Source organism: Cibotium barometz, chromosome 18 (assembly GCF_041138505.1).
Source record: "Cibotium barometz isolate CiBa-2024 chromosome 18, ASM4113850v1, whole genome shotgun sequence".
Taxonomy (NCBI): Eukaryota; Viridiplantae; Streptophyta; class Polypodiopsida; order Cyatheales; family Cibotiaceae; genus Cibotium; species Cibotium barometz.
Window position 1 is genome coordinate 34,263,379 of NC_141063.1, and position 18,140 is coordinate 34,281,518.

The 18,140-nt window shown below is 43.8% G+C and overlaps 1 protein-coding gene across 1 annotated transcript in view; it reads left to right on the forward strand.

Annotated features, from left to right (window-relative positions):
• The window catches only part of LOC147629232 (KH domain-containing protein SPIN1-like), a 67,927-nt gene extending 51,760 nt beyond the window's left edge, over positions 1-16,167 (forward strand). The window contains exons 3-7 of the mRNA XM_086812488.1: positions 14,419-14,564; positions 14,670-14,801; positions 14,995-15,111; positions 15,295-15,438; positions 15,538-16,167. Coding sequence (XP_086668614.1) covers positions 14,419-14,564; positions 14,670-14,801; positions 14,995-15,111; positions 15,295-15,438; positions 15,538-15,684 — 686 coding nt within the window. The 3' untranslated portion in view covers positions 15,685-16,167. The remainder of the gene's footprint in view (positions 1-14,418; positions 14,565-14,669; positions 14,802-14,994; positions 15,112-15,294; positions 15,439-15,537) is intronic.
• Positions 16,168-18,140: the final 1,973 nt, after the last annotated feature.

The window sequence follows — 18,140 nt, forward strand, 5'->3', positions numbered from 1 at the left end:
CCACATTCCCGGTGGATCGATAGTTGGACGGGACCAACTATGGCATTTGGAAGGTAACGATGGAGTCTGTCTTGGAGTCTTATGACTTGGCTGATTTGTTGGTGTTCCACGACCAGAGTTGGAGGATGGGGAGCTTTTACCCTCTACTAGGAAAGAATGGGAGGCTCAGGCACAGTTATGGGATCGTGTCAATGCTTGTGGGCGTTATTTCATCTTCCTTAATTGCACACCTCAAGTGATTAATCATATCAAACACATGATGTTGGCCCGAGGGATTTGGCAGCACTTGGCTTCTTTGTATAACAGGGTATCACCCGTGAAGTGGATTTCCTTGGAAGTGGAGATGTGAGTGATGAATCTTGCAAAGTCGTCGACGATGCAGGAGCACATCAACAAACTCCAGGCTCTTCAGCAAGAGGTTCTTCAGGTCGGGAAGGAGATATCTTTAGAGGATATGGCCATCACTTTGTTGTCTCATCTGACCTCGCAGTATTCAGCTTTCTATTCCTCTTTGATCACCAGTGGGAGGCTCAACACCATCACATGGGAGGAGCTTGTGCCTATGGTCTTGGACCAGGAAAAGCGGTTTACGAATCCTTTGCAGGGCGGAGGTTCTGAGGCCTTGACTGGCCAATGGTCGAAAGGCTGCAACAACAACAAGGACAAAGGGAAGTCTTCATCAGAGAAGTCTTTTGATAAGAAGCCCGACTTAGAGCGTGATGCAATGCCGAGCAGACTTGTAAAATTGTGGCCAGAAGGGTCACTATTGGAGGAAGTATTCCCAGCGGAGTACTGAGAAGAGTGTTGATTCTTCAGTTGCAGTTGCAGAGACTCTAGCTTTTGTGCACTTGGAGATTATGGACACAAATGTTTCATCTTCTTCGGGCAGGGAGGCGGTTGGACTCACCGCTAAGGATATACTCGGGAGTGGATTCTAGATTGTGGTGCTTCCAGGCACATGACTCCTTCCCGAGAGTTATCAAAGGATCTTCAAAGGCACACAGGTCACATCCTTATTGGTGACAAGTCCACTATCCCTATTCACAGTGAGGACAGGTTGGAGATGGTTCCCGATGACAGGGGGGGAAGCATTCCTCCCAGGTTCTTCATGTCTCATCCCTTGGTTTTCATCTTTTGTTAATGCATGAGGTTTGCAAGACTGGCATACGGGTGGAGTTTGATGAGCATTTTGTTTCTCTCCGGGACAAAGCAACAGATCAGGTTGTTTGGGAAGGCGGTGTGGAGAATGGGATCTACAAACTCTCAGCACTCTCTTGCAGGTCCTTAGTTAGGGGATTTGTGGCAGTTTCGTCATGGCCACTTGAATGTGGATATGCTGCGGTGGGCTTTCCGGGACCAGATGGTGGATGGCTTGCCAAATGTTGGCAGCAGGCAGGGACATTCCAATTCTTGCGTTCGTTAGTCAGAGGAGCCTTGACAGGTGGACTATGCTTTGATGTCTTGTATCATTTGGGACAAAGTGTCCACTTCCATTAAGGAAGCTCTTTCCCACGAGATTTGGAGGAAAGCCATGCAAGTGGAACTTGAAGCCATTGAGAAGAATAACACTTGGGAGTTGGTTCTGAGGCTGTCAAAATGGTCAGTCATTGGTGTCACGTGGGTCTATAAGACCAAGTATACGTCTGATGGGTTAGTGGACAAGCACAAGGCCATACTTGTGGCTAAGGGCTATGCTTAGCGGCATGGCATCGACTATGAGTAGCCAGTGAGAATGAAATCATCCACATAAAGGATAATCAACGTGACCATACCACGTTTCCAAAAGAGATACAAGTTAGGATCTGCAATTGATCTCTGAAAACCTTTCTGTAATCAATCTTTTGATTCCAAGCCTTGGGAGTCTGCTTAAGACCATACAAGGCCTTCCGTAACGTGTAAACCATCCCCTTTGATCCCAGAACCTCAAAGCCTGGAGGTTGCTCAACATACACCTCCTTATGTAAGTCAACACTAAGGAACATAGATTTTACATCCATCTGATACACTGGCCACTGCTGAGAAGAGGTAAGGGCAAGAACTATCCGAATGGTGGTCATTCTCGCTGTTGTCGGTGCAAAGGTAGGTCATGTGGAGCACATAGCTATGACGAAGGCTACCTTGTCATGTCAAAGGAGTTTGAGATGACTGACTTAGGCTTACTCTATTTCTTTTTGGGATTGGAGATTTGGAAGACCTAGAGGGGATTCTTTGTTTCTCAGTAGCGGTATATTCATGAGTTACTGGAGACCTTTGGCATGGAGGATTGCCAGCCTATTTCTTCACCGATGGACCCGAATACCAAACTTACAGTTAATGATCCTTGTGAGCAGGTAGATGCCTCCTTGTATCGGAAGCTTGTTGGCTCATTGTTTTGGTTGCTGAACACCAGATTGGACTTGAGCTTTCCAGTGGGGTTGTTGAGCTCATTCATGCAGACACCTTTGAAGACTCATTGGGACGTAGGATTGCGGATCTTGCGGTATCTACAGGGTATGAAGGATCTTGGACACTTCTATGACACTAGAGGGGGAACGAAGGACCGAGTTAGACTCCAAGGTTGGAGTGACTCAGATTGGGGAGGAGATCCAGACACGAGGAGATCTACATCAAGCTACGGTTTTACCTTGGCTCAAGAGCTATTTCTTGGAGCAGCAAGAGGCAACCAACTATTGCCTTGTCTTCTATAGAGGCAGAGTACCGTGTTGCTTGTGGTGCTGCTTGCGAGGTGGTGTGGTTGTGGAGGTTACTTGGCGAGATTGGGTTTCCACAGGAGGAACCCACGGTCATCCAGAGTCGCTTTGTTCGTGAGAAGATTTTGGTTGATGATATCTTGCTAGAGTTTTGTTCAACGGAGGACAATGCGGTGGACCTCTTCATGAAATCTCTCCTCAGGCGATGCTCTGGTAGCACACCAGCTCACTGGGGTTGGTTGCACATCTAGGAACTGAGTGGGTGTTAGCAGTCATCTCTTGTCCCTACCATATTACTCAGTAGGGAGTGAGAGCCTCTGTTGTGGGTGTGCTCGTCCAGTTAGGAGCAGTCTCCATTTTTTCCTCATTTTCCATGCGTTTTCCCTAGCTTTGCTAGTCGTGGGGGATCTGAGCTGGCTGATTGTTTTTTCTCCTGGCTGCCTTGTTGTAGTGGTGGGGCCGACTTGATATGGTCCTAGCCGATTGGTTTTGTGTTGGCCCACTAGAGGTTTTCCAAGTCGTGGACCTCTCTACTGCCCTTGGCTGTTTCTGGGCTGGCCGACCAACAGCCTAGGGTGGTATAAGTACCACCCTTGCCCCCCACATGTATATTATATCGGATCTTGTTGTATATAGCAGAGTTTATACAGCTTCTCTCTCTCTCTACAGTTTTGCGTTTTCTTTCTCACAGCAGTTGTCTCATTTTTCGCTGTGCAACTCTCGAGTTCTAGAATACTTAATTCCTTGCAGTGGAATATAAAACCTTGAGCATTCTTCTTTGTTCTTGGTTCCTTAGATGTCAAAATACAAAGGCCGGTGATATCCCCTCGGCTTCTAATCAGTTGTCCTCAAATGAAAAGCTTCATGATATGCTTGTAAAACTTGTGGATACTCCACAAAGAAGAAGTTCTCATCCACCCACTTGGCATCCATAGCTGAATAATTCTTGAACTTGACAAGGTATGTAAGCCCAATGGGGCATGCAGTGACAGACTCAACCGTGTGTCCAAGAAATAAAGATATATAGAGAGAGAGGGAGAGAGAGAAGGGAATGTACAGTACACCACTCTGAGCGGGGAACAGGTCTTGCCCCCTTCCAGGAATTTATTCAAGAACAATCCACGGGCACGTTGGCTAGGATCAGTACAATCAATGAATACAAAACAAACAGATATGCCGATGAAGGATATCCAAGTTGATGTCGATGTCTATGTCTAGGCACAAGATCTCCGATGCCGAGCACACCACGGGGATGACCCAGAAGTATCTTTCACAGGGCTAGTACCATATCTAATATCCAAATCCAAGTCCAAGTCCAAGTCCAAGTCCAAGTCGTCCAAGTCCAGGTCCAGGTCCAGGTCCAGGTCCAAGAATCACTCGCTAAATGATCATGTAATTAGTACTATGTGACATGTACTATGTTACATCAACACGTAGACTCATAGTATGTACAATGAATAGTTTACCTCAATGATTGCTTGGTGGATGTGTTGGAACATGAAGCTCCCACTTGTCTTTCTACCGGCTTCGGAGAGGATGCTACATCCAGATTCCATACTTGGTCCATCCCAAACGAATGGGCTCAAGTGATCTACCAATTCTCTCCTCCTCGGTGAGCTTCTTCGTCCTCATGTTGACGTAGCTCACTCACGTCCATCCCTCACATGGACCGACCGCGGCAATGGCCTTGACCATCCTCTTCCACTGCGGGGTTTGAAGAACATGAAAAGAGAGATTGCACTCAATGATGGTGCGCGCAATCTCGATTCTGCCACTCGTTGCCGCTCTTTGACATAGGCCTTCGTGTTTTGAGTGGCCCTCTAGCACCGGCATCATCGGGGGGATGTCGTGGTCGCTTTGATTGGGAGCTTGACCCCGATCCTTCCCCAATATTGACACGCGCGCTTCCGGATACCGAAGAGGACACGAGTGTCTCTTCCTTGTGCTCTTGTTGTCGAAGAGGTTGGCTTGACCTTGTGTTCTCCGCTTGTAAATGAGTGTTCTTCCTAGTCATCTCATCGGCAATGGCTTGTGGAATGGATTGACATCCAGAGATTCCACCTCCTCCCAACTTTTCCATGTGACGAAGCACTCGGGTGATTGTGCTATTACCTTCGAAGCCGCAATACCGGCATTTCCAACGCTTCCTCCCCGAATCGACGGTGGAGGGTCCAAGCACTATGGTGAAATGACCCCATGTGGGATTGGCCGGCTTAGGCATGATGGATTAGGAGGGAGAGAATGTGTGTGTATGACTCTATGAGAGAGGGAGAGAGAGAGAGAGAGAGTGTGTGAGTGAGAGAGAGAGAGAGAGCCTTGAGGGAGGGAGAGAGAGGGTGTGTGTGAGAGGGGGAGAGTGTGAGAGAGAGCCTTGAGGGAGGGAGAGAGAGGGTGTGTGTGAGAGGGGGAGAGAGAGAGAGTGTGTGAGAGACTTGAGAGGGAGAGAGAGTGTGTTGGTGAACCGTGAGAGGCTAGAAATTAGAGGGGTTGTGGGTATAGAGGGCTTAGACGGGTTGCCGGCCCTCCCTTATAGCCATAGTCACCAGACATGTTTCGGGGTTTTTGACATTTCGGGGTTTTTGAGGTTTCGAGACAAAACGTTTCGTCTTTCGGCTAAGAAACGCAGAGGTTTCGTAGTTTTTTCTATAAAAATACAATAAAATGGTTTAGAACTTGTAGTTTGTAGAATTATTTGTCGGCCTACCTAGTGTTAACTAGACACTTAAAATATGGTAAAAGCTTAGGCAATTGTTTATGGTCACAATTGGGCAATTGGGGAGTTGTGGAATTGTGTGAGAAATTGGACAATTGTGAGAAATTGGGGATTTATGAGAAATTGGGCAACTGAGAATTTAGCAAATTGGAAACATTGGGAAATTTGTGAGAAATTGGGGGAGAGGAGGAGGAGGGGGAGGAGAGGTGACTGCAGATCGCGTGCAAGAGAGAGAGAGAGAGAGAGAGAGAGAGAGAGAGAGAGAGAGAGAGAGAGAGAGAGATTAAGCGTCTACTAAAGACCCAATGGGCCTATGAGACCAAAGTGATACAATAATGTCCATGGCATATCTCATCATTGAAAAGATGCAGGGGAGAAGAGAGCTTGAGCTCTTGCAAGCACACACACACTCACAAAACCCTAATAGAGAACACACAAGGTGAGAGGTTGAAAATCTTCTTCTTCTTCACTCAACACTCAACACACCATATACAAGATAAGAGTACACACAATATGAAAGGTACTCAACCAAATACATACGAGGGTTCTCTATAGTGTGAACCCAACTAAATGAGCTGGCGCTATAACTACGTCAGTCTCTAGAATGGCTGTCACACAGCCTGTCATCCCACTGGCCGCATATCACCCAAGATCTCACCAACCATGCCAGTGGTGTAAGTGTGGGGCCTATCCCCCAGGCGGGTCATCAGTGTCCACCGCCTCACTAGACGAGCTCGATATCTCAAAACTCCCCCTCGAGCTCAACTCCATCTCATGTACACCAAGCGAAGCCCTAAATCTGCAGAGCTTCTCTGTACCCAATGCTTTGGTGAAGATGTCAGCTACCTGATCCTCTGTGCTGACATAAACAAGGTCAAGTTCTCTTGCCAAGACCTTCTCTCTGACGAAATGGTAGTGAACCTCTATGTGCTTCGTACGAGCATGAAAGACTGGGTTCCTGGCCAACTGTATACTGCTAATGTTGTCACAGAAAATGACAACTTGTCTATCCACTGATAGACCCAAATCTGCAAGTAGCTTCCTCAACCAAGCTACCTCACATGCTGCCATAGCAGCTCCTCTGTACTCGGCCTCTGTACTGGATAGAGCAACCGTAGGCTGCATCTTGCTGCTCTAAGTCACAGCAGCACTCCCCAAAGAAAACATGAAGCCACTGGTAGATCTTCTATCTGAGATACTACCAACCCAATCAGCATCTGTGTATCCATGTACACATATCTCTGTCCCAGTCTCATAGAAATAGTCCACAATGCAAAGTAGACCTCACATATCTCAGTATGCGTCTCAATGCGTCCAAATGCGGTTTCCGTGGAATCTGCATAAACTGACTCACCAACCCAACAGCATAGCTCAAATCTGGTCTAGTGATCGTTATGTATATCAAGCTTCCTACTATGCGCCTATACATAGTAGGATCCTCCAAAACCTCTCTTGAATCTGCACTCAACTTGCCATTCTGATCCAATGGCACGGAAATAGGCTTACAGCCTGCCATACCATACTTGGACAACATGTCCAAGCCATACTGTCTCTGCAGTAATCCAATACCATGTGGTGACCTAATCACCTCAATGTCCAAGAAATATCTGAGCTCCCCCAGATCCTTCATCTCAAACTTCTGTCTAAGCAAGATCTTTACATCAAAGATCTCTGCATCGTGGTCCCCCGTAATGATCAAGTCATCTACATAGATGACAACAAGCACAACTCCTCTATCACCATGTCTTGCATACAGCGAGAAATCTGCATTGGCTACATGAAAGCCAATAGTGACAAGATATTCAGAAATCTTGTCAGACCATGCTCTTGGTGCTTGTTTTAAGCCATACAAGGCTTTCTTCAACCTGCAAACATGCTCGGGGTGACCCACATCCTCATATCCAGGTGGCTGCAACATATATACCTCTTCTTGCAAATCCCCATGCAAGAATGCATTCTTTACATCCATCTGATGTAAAGACCATTGCTTTGACGCAGCCATTGCTATCACAACTCTCACTGTTGCCATCTTGGCAACTGGGCTGAAAGTTTCCTACACCCACTTGCATCCAATGGCTTTCTTGCCTTCAGGCAATTGCACTAAATCCCAAGTCTCATTTCCATATAGTGCATTCATCTCCTCATCCATAGCTTTCTCCCAACACACATTTCCAACAGCCTCATCAATGCATGTGGACTCTACAACCTGCAGAACCTTTGCCATATATGCATAGTGATGTGCCACATAACCATCATAGGTAAACCTCTGCACAGGATTTTTCACTCTCCCAGATCTTCGCAGCTTTTCATTCATGGCTTCCATAGCCTTCTTTATACCAGGTGTTCTCATAGCTGGGATCCCAAGCTCCTCATCAAGGCTCATCTCTGAGCCACTAGACTCTCCATCAACATGAGAATGTCCTGCAGAAATGTCAGGCATACCAAGGGACTCAACCACTTTCTCTTTTTCTTTACGTGATGTACTAATCACATTTGCAGGACTGGTATTATGACGCAGCCTGCCACTCCATGGTCTATCAACAGACCCACTAGATGAGAACTCTCCTGGTCCACTCAAAGACTGTGATTGCTCACCTGCATTCTGTGCAACCACACTTCCACTCACATCACCCCCAACAGCTTCTTTTTCAGCAACATACCAGCTGCTCATCTCATCAAAGACAACATCCCTGCTTACCCTCAACTCACGTGTAGCAGGGTTATAACACCTGCATCCCTTTTGCTCAAGGGAATATCCAATAAACACACATTTTTCAGCTTTTGGATCCAGCTTAGTTCTCAGCTCATCTGGCACATGCACATATGCAATGCATCCAAAGACTTTCAGATGAGACAAATCAGGTTTTCTGCCAGTAAACCTCTCCTCTGGAGTTACATCATGTATGGCTGCCGTTGGAGTCCTGTTCATGATGTATACTGCTGTAGAAACAGCCTCAGCCCAATAGCTATGCGGCATATTCTTCTCTTCCATCAATGCTCGCACAATCTCAGCAATGTGCCTGTTTTTCCGCTCAGCAACTCCATTTTGCTGCGGAGTGTATCTGCATGTAAACTGTCTCCGAATACCATTCTTCTTAAAAAATTCAGAGAACTCATTGGAGAAGTACTCTCCCCCTCCATCTGACCTTAGGCACTTTACATATTTCCCTGTTTGCTTTTCAACCAAAACTCTGAAATTCTGAAAGTGAGTGAACACCTCACTCTTCTCCTTCATAAAATATACCCACACTTTCCTTGTATGGTCATCAATGAATGTCACATAATACCTGCAGTCTCCCATAGACATGGTCTTCGTAGGACCCCATACATCTGAATGCACAACATCTAGTGCATTTCTGCTCACATATCTATTACGTGGAAATACATGCTTTGTTTGCTTTCCAAATTGGCATGCTTCACATATTCTCTGTATACCTTCCACTTTAAACTTTGGTAGCCCTGTCACAATTCCTTTAGTCTGCATAGACTTCATTCGCTGCACATTCACATGTCCAATTCTTTTATGCCAAATTTCTGTGTCTGCAACAACTCCTGAACCATTTGCAAACCTCGCAGCACTCATTTTAGGCATGTCTACATTCAACGTAAACATTCTGCCCACTCTGTTGCCTTTTGCAACCAACCTGCACTTGTCTTTAAAGTCTTCAACATAACAACCATTAGGGTTAAAGCGAACCTGCAAACCCTGCTCAATCATCTGGCCAATTGAAACCAGATTCTTTGTTATGTTCGGAACGTGAAGTACATCTGCAAGATACTTCACTTTGCCATCCTGCATAGACAATGGCACATCTCCAACATGGGCAATTGGATGAGCAGTGTCATCCCCTGTTTCCACAAAACCTGGTCTTTCCGGGTTTTTCATCTCCTTAAACCACTCCCCATGACTTGTCATGTGGTTCGAAGCACCTGAATCCACATACCATACATCATCTTTTTGTGCTGCATCAACATTTTCAGACATGGCATTCACGACATGCTGCATAACAAACAACCTTTCATTATCCTCATTATTTTTGCTTGAGGATGCATAGTTGTTTTGCTGCACTTTCCCATTTTGCATGTCAGCCTGCTTCTTATAACATTCTGCCTGCACATGTCCAGGCTTACCACAATAATAGCATTCACGTGCATCATTATACTGCCTTTGCCAATTTCCACGGCCTCTTTGACTCCCCCTGCCTCTGAATTTGCCTCTTCCACCTGCGTGTTGTTGTTGTTGTTGTTGTGTATTCTGGGACTGTTGTTGTTGCTGCTGCTGGCCATAATTCTGATTACCTGTTCGGCCACCTCCTTGACCGCGTCCACGACCTCCTTTACCTCGTCCTCTTCCTGAACTTGTGTAGAAGGCCTGTTGCTCTGAACTGTTTTTGTTTTGTGAAGACTGTTGGTCTTCACCCAAGCTCTTCTCTTCTATAATCAGCATAGACACCAAATCTGTAAAGTTGGGAATGTTTTCCCGAGTCTGAATAGACGTCTTGAACGCCTTGTATTGTGGCCCGAGACCACGTAGACAGACCTCCACCTTATCATCATCATCTACTGACACACCAATAGATGCAAGGGATTCCACAATATCCTTTATCTTCAACGCATAGTCATTCATAGACATGCTCTTTTTCTCCACAGTATGAAGTTCGTTCTTCAACTGTATCTTGCGTGCCTTGGTATTTGTTTCATAGAGTTTTACCAAGGTGTCCCACGTCTCCTCGGGGGACTTGGCATCCTGAATGTGCCCAATCATGGTGTCTTGTATACTAATGGAGAGCCAATACATAACTTTCCTGGCTCCTTGGTTCCAGGCTTTAAACTCTTTCACATCTGCAGCAGTCGGATTTATGTCCGGTATCTCTTGTGCCTCTTCATGCTCAGCTTCTATGTAGTCCCAATAGCCCTTTCCCATCAGGAAATTCGTCAACCTGAACCTCCAAGCATGGAAGTTATTCTTATCAAGCTTCTCAGTCACAATCTGGGTTATCCCATCATTTGACATCTTGGTAAACACACAATTTTACCAGAAACAGCACTCTGGTTTGTCCTGCACAAACTGCTGTATTTTCTGCAGCGGTACTGTAGTACTCTCAAATGTCACAACTAGTGACTTCAATGTGCATACATACACCCAATGGCAACTGTTGATCTCTTTGCAGCACCCACAGTGTCTGCATAGTCAATCTGTCTTTCTGCAATTCTTAAAACAGAGTTTTGCAGAGAATCGATGACTTACTTGCATTGCTTGAAATCGCCTGCTTTCTGAAAAACGGGTCTCAAGAAGGTGTCCCTGTGTCTGTGGAGCTCAAGCAGGAAGAGGTCCAGGCAACGCTGGTCCTTGAAGTCAATGATCCTGGAGAGTGGACCGAATCCCTCACGAAATAGACAGTGAAACCTCCCGCGGATCTCATAGTATATTGGGTAGCGGCATATGTAATGCTCCTCCGTCTCAACCTCTGTGTGGCATAGTCGGTAGATCCTCTCCTCTCTGGGTGTCGGTATGAGCTTCCCGGCTCTGAAGATGTGCTCAGCTCTACCTGTCTCCACTCTGAGGTGGTGGGAAGAAACCCGTACCTGGCCAATTGCAATCCGCATGGCATGGGACATGTGAACACTCAAGTAGCCCGGATGCTAGATAAATCGATCCTCAGTGAGTGTGAGGAAGTGGTCACTGTAAAAGTGCATCTTCGTGGATTTTTGGGTTGCAGGTTGCACGACGCGGAGAGAGAGAGAGAGAGAGAGAGAGAGAGAGAGAGAGAGAGAGAGAGAGAACATTAGAGAGAGAGAGAGAGAGAACATTAAAAAAAAGCACTTGGACAAAATAAAAAAAAAAGACAATTTATTTATTTTAGATACGAAAAAAAATCCCGTTTTTGAATCCGTTTTGGGCCTCGAAACGCGTTTCTATGTGACTATGGTTATAGGCTCACCCCAAAAAGCATTTTTAAGGGTTTTGGGAGCAGTTTTAGGGTTTCTGAAAGTTTTAGTTTGTACAGCTCCGCACATGTCCGTACAGTTCCGTATGGCTGTACAGCTCCATATAGACATATGGAGAGATGATGACGTGGCACGACAGTCGAATCGTTGATAAAGGCGCTCTCCCGCAGTGAAGAAATCTTTGACTCAAAGGATTCAACTCTTGCAGTCGACCTCAGTCCCGACAGAAGACCTCAGTCCCGGCAGAAGAAGTCAGAAGGGGGCAGTGGTTTCAGTGGAGGAGGATTAGTAGAGGAGTCGAAAGGTTGCCAAGTATACCCAACAACAGTTTAGCAGAGTGGAATGTCACGTGCACACCATTCAGGCATTCAAGCATTTATCATAGCATGTATGGGAGTGTTTCAGCTCCTACATCAGCACATAAAGCATTTAATAGCATATAGAGCATTTACTACATCACGTCGAGGCTTGTTATGACCAGCCGACAGCAGTATCAACAGTTGACAGCATTAATAGGGCATTTATTGCAGACATGAGGTCTCAGACACCTGGCCAACAACAGTATACCTGCCCAACCTGCATCAGTACAGCATATATAAGCAGTGCATCATACATTCAGTTGATCATCTCGATTATCTCATCATCGTTTGTGGTCTTCAGCTCCAAGACCCTAGGTGAGTGAGGAGTTCAGCATTCAGCATCTCATATCTCAGGCCTCTTCTCAGCGTTTCCTATCTAGGGAGCAAGGAGAGACCATAGTTCAGCATACAGCAGATCAGCATCTTCATTCAGCAGCATCCAGTTTATCTTCCTACCTCCTACATAGAGGAAAGCTTGCATCTAAGGGTAGACCTCAGCATTGGAGAAAGGATCAGTCATGCGTCATTAGCATCTAGCATATCTCTCATCCTGAGAAGGATATTCTTTAGGACAGCATGATAGATCTGTTTAGATCTCATTGTAAACACATTCATTTAATATAGCTGCATTGCATTGCATTGACACCTTTGTCTCTCTCTTAAGTATCATTAAGTGTAGTTTAGTTTAGCCTAAGGTTGTTTTACTACGATCAATCCCCCGCATGTCACATCCACAGTACCTATTGGACATCTTATGATAAACCTTCTCTTGCCCTTCTTCTTGCAAAACCTTGCTTTCTTAAACTTCAACAATATCCAATCACCTTCCTTGTACTCCACCACCCTTCTATGCTTATTTGCAGCTTTTTTCTGCTTAGCTCTCGACCTCTCTATGGCTGTCCGCACCTATGCAAAAGCAATATTCAAATCTCTGACATACTCATCACTTGCAAAGGTGGCACTGCAACTTTGCCATAAACAACTTCAAACGGTGCCTTTCGTGTGGAACTACGCACTGTATTGTTGTAGGCATACTCTACTAGTGGAAGATACTTCTCCCACTCCGATTTCTGTTCTGCCACATAACACTTTAACAAATCCTATATGACTGGCTATCTCACTGTGGCCATTTGTCTGTGGATGATACGAGGAAGAAAAATCCAATCTCGCCTCCAAAACATGGTCCTGGGATCTCGATCACCAAACACTAGACTTGGGCATTCCATGATGATTGAACACTTGTGGTAGAAAAATCCTTGCCATGTAATTTGCCTTGATGGTCTTCCTTACTAGAATGAAATGAGCTTGCTTACTGAACTTGTCCACAGTGGGGCAAATACCATCATTCCCAAACTTTGACTTTGGCAAGTTTATTTAAAAAAAAAGTGACGTGGCGTTGGTGATGTGGCATTGACACGTGGTAAGATAGTAGCACAAGGTCACCTTATAGGCTTGGAATGATGCGACTAGCTTTTGGAAAGCAAAAAATTAAAATCTTTTTAAATACTAAAAAGAGAAGAGCTTTTATTGTTAAAAAGATGCTTTTTGGACTATAAGTGAGTTTTAAAGTGCTTTTCTTGAGTGCTTTTGGGCAAGAACTATAAATTCAACTATTCTCTAGATGTGTAAAAAGACGAGAGCTCTCTAGCTCCAAGCACTTGTACTCCAGACTCCTCCAAGGAGTTTTATCTAATGTAACTTGCCGCCGGGGGCCGGGGGGGGGGGTGTCGGCCGAAGGCTATTTCGACCCCTATTGTGGTGGCGCGAGTACATAGCTTATCTTCAAGAAAACAACAATTTCATGCATAAAACCTTGAGAAAACCTGAAAATAAACAAAAGAGAGAGAGTAGAGAGAGAAGACACCTGCATCACATTGGTTGCTTTTGCTTTTGGAATTTGACTTCAGGTTCATTATACGGAAAGGATTACAACATGTTTTAGCTGACCATTTGTCTCAAATTACTGAGTGAACTTGCCATCGGCGTCGATGATGTTTTAGCTATACGGAAAGGGTTACTTTACGGAATTCAACTTTATGATCACTATACATAAAGGATTACAACATGTTTTAGCTGGCCATTTGTCTCGAATTACCAGCGGTGAACCTGCCATCGGCGTCGATGATGACCTTTCTGATGCTTGTTAAATTTGGTACTTGAATGGAGGGATGAGATATCACAATTCTTGCTTATGGTTTTCCACAAGATCACCCATTGAACAAAGATAAGATGTGAAGATTTATCAGGGACAATTATATAAAGCTTGGAAAGGATGATGTGCTAAGGAGATGCGTATGGGAAGATGAGTTTGTAAACGTTCTAGAAGATGTCGCATGACAAACCCAAGCATGTTACATTATTGTGGCTACTACAGCCAATTTCATTAAATGGGTATAGGCCCGGGGCTCGAGGAAACTTTATAATTTCAGATTAGTAATGTTTTAAAACTCAGTGCGATTGTTTATCTGTGAAGATTTGTCTACTAAGGTGAAATATCTTTATGCATGAACTTGCACCCATTCACTTAGTTCGATTGTTTATTTGTGAAGATTTGTCTACTGAGGTGAAATATCTTTATGCATGAACTCGCACCTACTCTTTGGTGCCAATGACATGAGTGGTCTGGGTTGCCCTCTCCACTTCACTTACCAACTTGATTTTTAGGTGCTATAAGGAAATCATGGAAATTTGGTATGCTATCATGCAGAGATCATGAGATTAACTAGCTTGGTGGGGACCACTCCTTACGGGGAACACGATGCTTTAGAGCATGGCAGTCTACTTGCATCTGGAGGTTTGTTGTCAAATGGAGCAGGGCATGATTCAAATGGTTGGTCTGCTTTCCAATCGGAGGTATTTTTTGCATTCGAATCTCTTAAAATTATACAAGGATTCTATCACAGATACTCCTATATTAATTGATTTGTCCAGCTTGCTTATTAATATAAATGTGTACAGAGGCTGGTTCAGCAGGCATCTGCCATGGCATGGCGTGGTTTACCTGGTGTGGGGGGTCTTCCGGGAGGCTCCCCAGGCCCTGTGATTAAAAAGCTCATACGAATTGAAGTACCAGCAGACAAGTACCCCAATGTATTTTTTTCTTGGGTCTGGTCTTTGCAGAAAAAAGTTGTGTTAGGGCAACATTGGAACTTCCTGGCGCAAAAAAAAAACAATAAAAAATAAAGAGAAATATCAGTGCAATTATGTTTATCATTTCTGATGTGAAACCTTTGTATGTTATTCTGGGTAGGTGGCCTTATTTCTGTCGTCGGTGTTTTTGCAGTTTAACTTTGTGGGCCGTTTGCTAGGACCACGAGGCAATTCGTTGAAGCGTGTTGAAAGCAACACAGGATGCCGTGTCTTCATCAGAGGAAGGGGTTCTGTGAGAGATACTGATAAGGTAGCTGTTTGATTTGGCTGGCTCCAAGTCTGGTTCTTGTAGCTTTGGTTTGATTGTTTGTGATAAAGCTTTTGATTTGTTGAAGTTATAAATCACATCTATCATGTTATATGCCCTTCTTATCATGTGTGCATATGTTATTGTTGCTGTACTGACAGTTATGTTTTGTGAGTCTGTTCTTAGGAGGAGAAGCTTCGAGACAAACCTGGTTACGAGCATCTCAATGAGCCTTTGCATGTTCTTATTGAAGCAGAGCAACCTGCCCATGTGATCGATATCCAGTTAAATAATGCCCGAGAGATAATTGAAGACCTCCTAAAGCCTGTGGTATGCTTTTTATGTATGCTTGCTCTCAATAGCCAGCTGAATGTTGATAATAGGTTAAGCTTTTCTCCTTATTCAACATCAATCTATTGGTCTATTCAGGATGAGACACACGATTACTTTAAAAAACAGCAGCTTCGTGAGCTTGCCATGCTGAATGGTACTTTGAGGGAAGATTCGCCATCTTGGAGTGGAAGCATCTCTCCCTTTAGCAATTCAGGGATGAAGCGGGCGAAAACACGAGGATAGTTTTGCAGCAATGTGCCAGCAGCCACCTTTCTCTTTATATCAAAGATGTGTGCTTCAATCAAGTAAGATATTAATGCGATGGCAGACATCTACCGTTTGATGTTGTGGGTAAGAAAAAGTGTCCCATAGAACATGCCTGTTTTCAGCAACTCTTCTTTTGAAGCATGCGTGCTCGATTTCTGGGACTGGCGAGCTTTGCAAGAATTTTCACCAAGATGGTTACTGGAAGACGTTAGGATTTTGACCTGTATCATTGCGTGTCGATTATTCTCACCTTAAGTTAAATAAGGATTCTAATGACGGGGTGCTTTTGATGATTATTATTTTGTACCACAATTATTCCTGAATATTCTGAATTCATGGGAGACAAGTTGATTTCATTATATAACTGTAAACATAAGAGGGAGTGCTTTTAGAAATTGACATAGGAGCTTGATTTTGAGAGCAAGTTTTTAATAAAGAATTTCAACATTTTATGTGTTATACAACCTGTAACTCGTATATGGTGGGCAACTTGTATATGGTGCTATGTTTGATGGGGTTGTTTTGCAAATTTGGAGGATTAACATGAAGTTTTTGGTCGGCAAGACAAAAGCTGCCTAGGAATAGGGACAAGGTTGAAAATGATGGTCCTTGGGACGTTGGTTCTAAGCTTAAGCATGTAAAAGTCCAATTAGAATGTAGAGAAACTGGGAATACTGAACATGTACAGGATAGGTTGACTGGAGTGGAAGATGTGTACTCATGTTGGTAAATTGAGGTGTATGTCTTGTTCCTGAAGCCTATCCAAACAAGCTTGTGTGGTATGGTGGTGTGCAAGGAGCAAGCTGTGGACCACTTGCTACATGGCATATGCATGAACATTGGTGGGGTCCCATCCCCACAAACTCCCCCCTCTCCCACCTACCCACCAAGAGGTGGCTTGTGCACTGGCAAGTGGCAATGTAGATGGCATCTCATGGCCACTCTCATTAGGAGTTTGCAACTCACTAGGTGAAAGAATGCAAGCAAGTGACAACTGCTGGTAGACCCATATCTCTTGAGGACGAACTTGCTTGTCGATTAGAGATACACCACCCATGAGGGCTAATTTTCTTCTCTCCTCTTCATTTTGTGCTTTGCTATGTGATTTCCATGGGGAACAAAGCACTAGAATTTGTCAAATGCGGGCCCACGTAACCCAAAGAGAGATGCACACATAAATACATTGCTTTTCTCTTTAAAGTTGAGGTGGTCTTTCAAAATAGGAAAAAGACCCCCTAAACATCAATAACCAAGAGGCAGAGAGAGAGACAAATAAGAAAAATACCTTAGTGAGGGAGAGGGATTCCAGGAACTTACAAGAAGAAACCTTATATTATTATTGCTTGCAATGCATGCAATGAAGGGTAAAAAAAATATCAATAGTTTAAAAACATATTTAGACAAGAAGGAGAGGTTGTACTTGGATTATTGAGAGGCAAAGTTTTGGGGGAAATGTGAGGCTATTTGATTCTTTCCCATAGCTCTATTGGTTTTTGAGTGTGCTAAGCAAGGTTACCAAGAAGTAGGTATTTTACATGCCTTAATCCAAGAGTCCTAACTACCCATAATCTGTTGATATAGTTCAGGGGTAATATTGTGATGTTCTTCCAATTTCTCATAATCACATCCTTAGTACTTGCATAAAAGCACTTTACCAACTTCTCTTACAACAAGTGTATCCTCTTTTATGTGCAATGCTTGATTTTATGGACATGTTTGTGTTTTCATTAGTAGCATTTTTGTGTTCCAAAATCTCTTTTTGAATTAGTTTTTTCCTCATCCAAACCTTGCAAGTATCTAAAATCTAATAATATTGGGTGCCTCTCACCCTATAAGTCTGTTTTAAAATCGTTCCATCTCCTATTTCAACATGATCCATTCTTTCCATGTGACAAGGAGGAGTATCCTTAATGTTACCATAATGTTTCAAATACACCATTGGCCAAGTGATCATTGATCAAGTGATCTCTATAAATGTTTCCCAAACAAGAAAATCCAAAATATATTGAATAGATTTGAACCTCTCTCCAAAACTCATTGAAAGTCAAACAAAATGTACATAATAGCAAAAAATGACAAATTAAGATTTTGATTCTTGATTTCTCAAGACACGGGACTTGTGTCCAAAACTTATGAGGTCCAACTTGATTAGCATACAAATCCAAAACTCGTTTAAATTTTAAAAAATTGTACATAAAATTAGCAACGAGATCCCATCTTTCCCTTTCTTGATTTTATTTTGGGAGCATCATATTAAGCATTTGGTGAACATCAATATATGGTGATGGTCTCATGATATATTATGACTCAAATGATCCATCTTGGGTATCTCAATACACTCTTTTGGAGGGTGATTAACCACAATCCTTGTAACCCTTCTCTCAAAATACTCCCTTTTTTGTTCTACATTCATATTAATATTTTTAATAGAG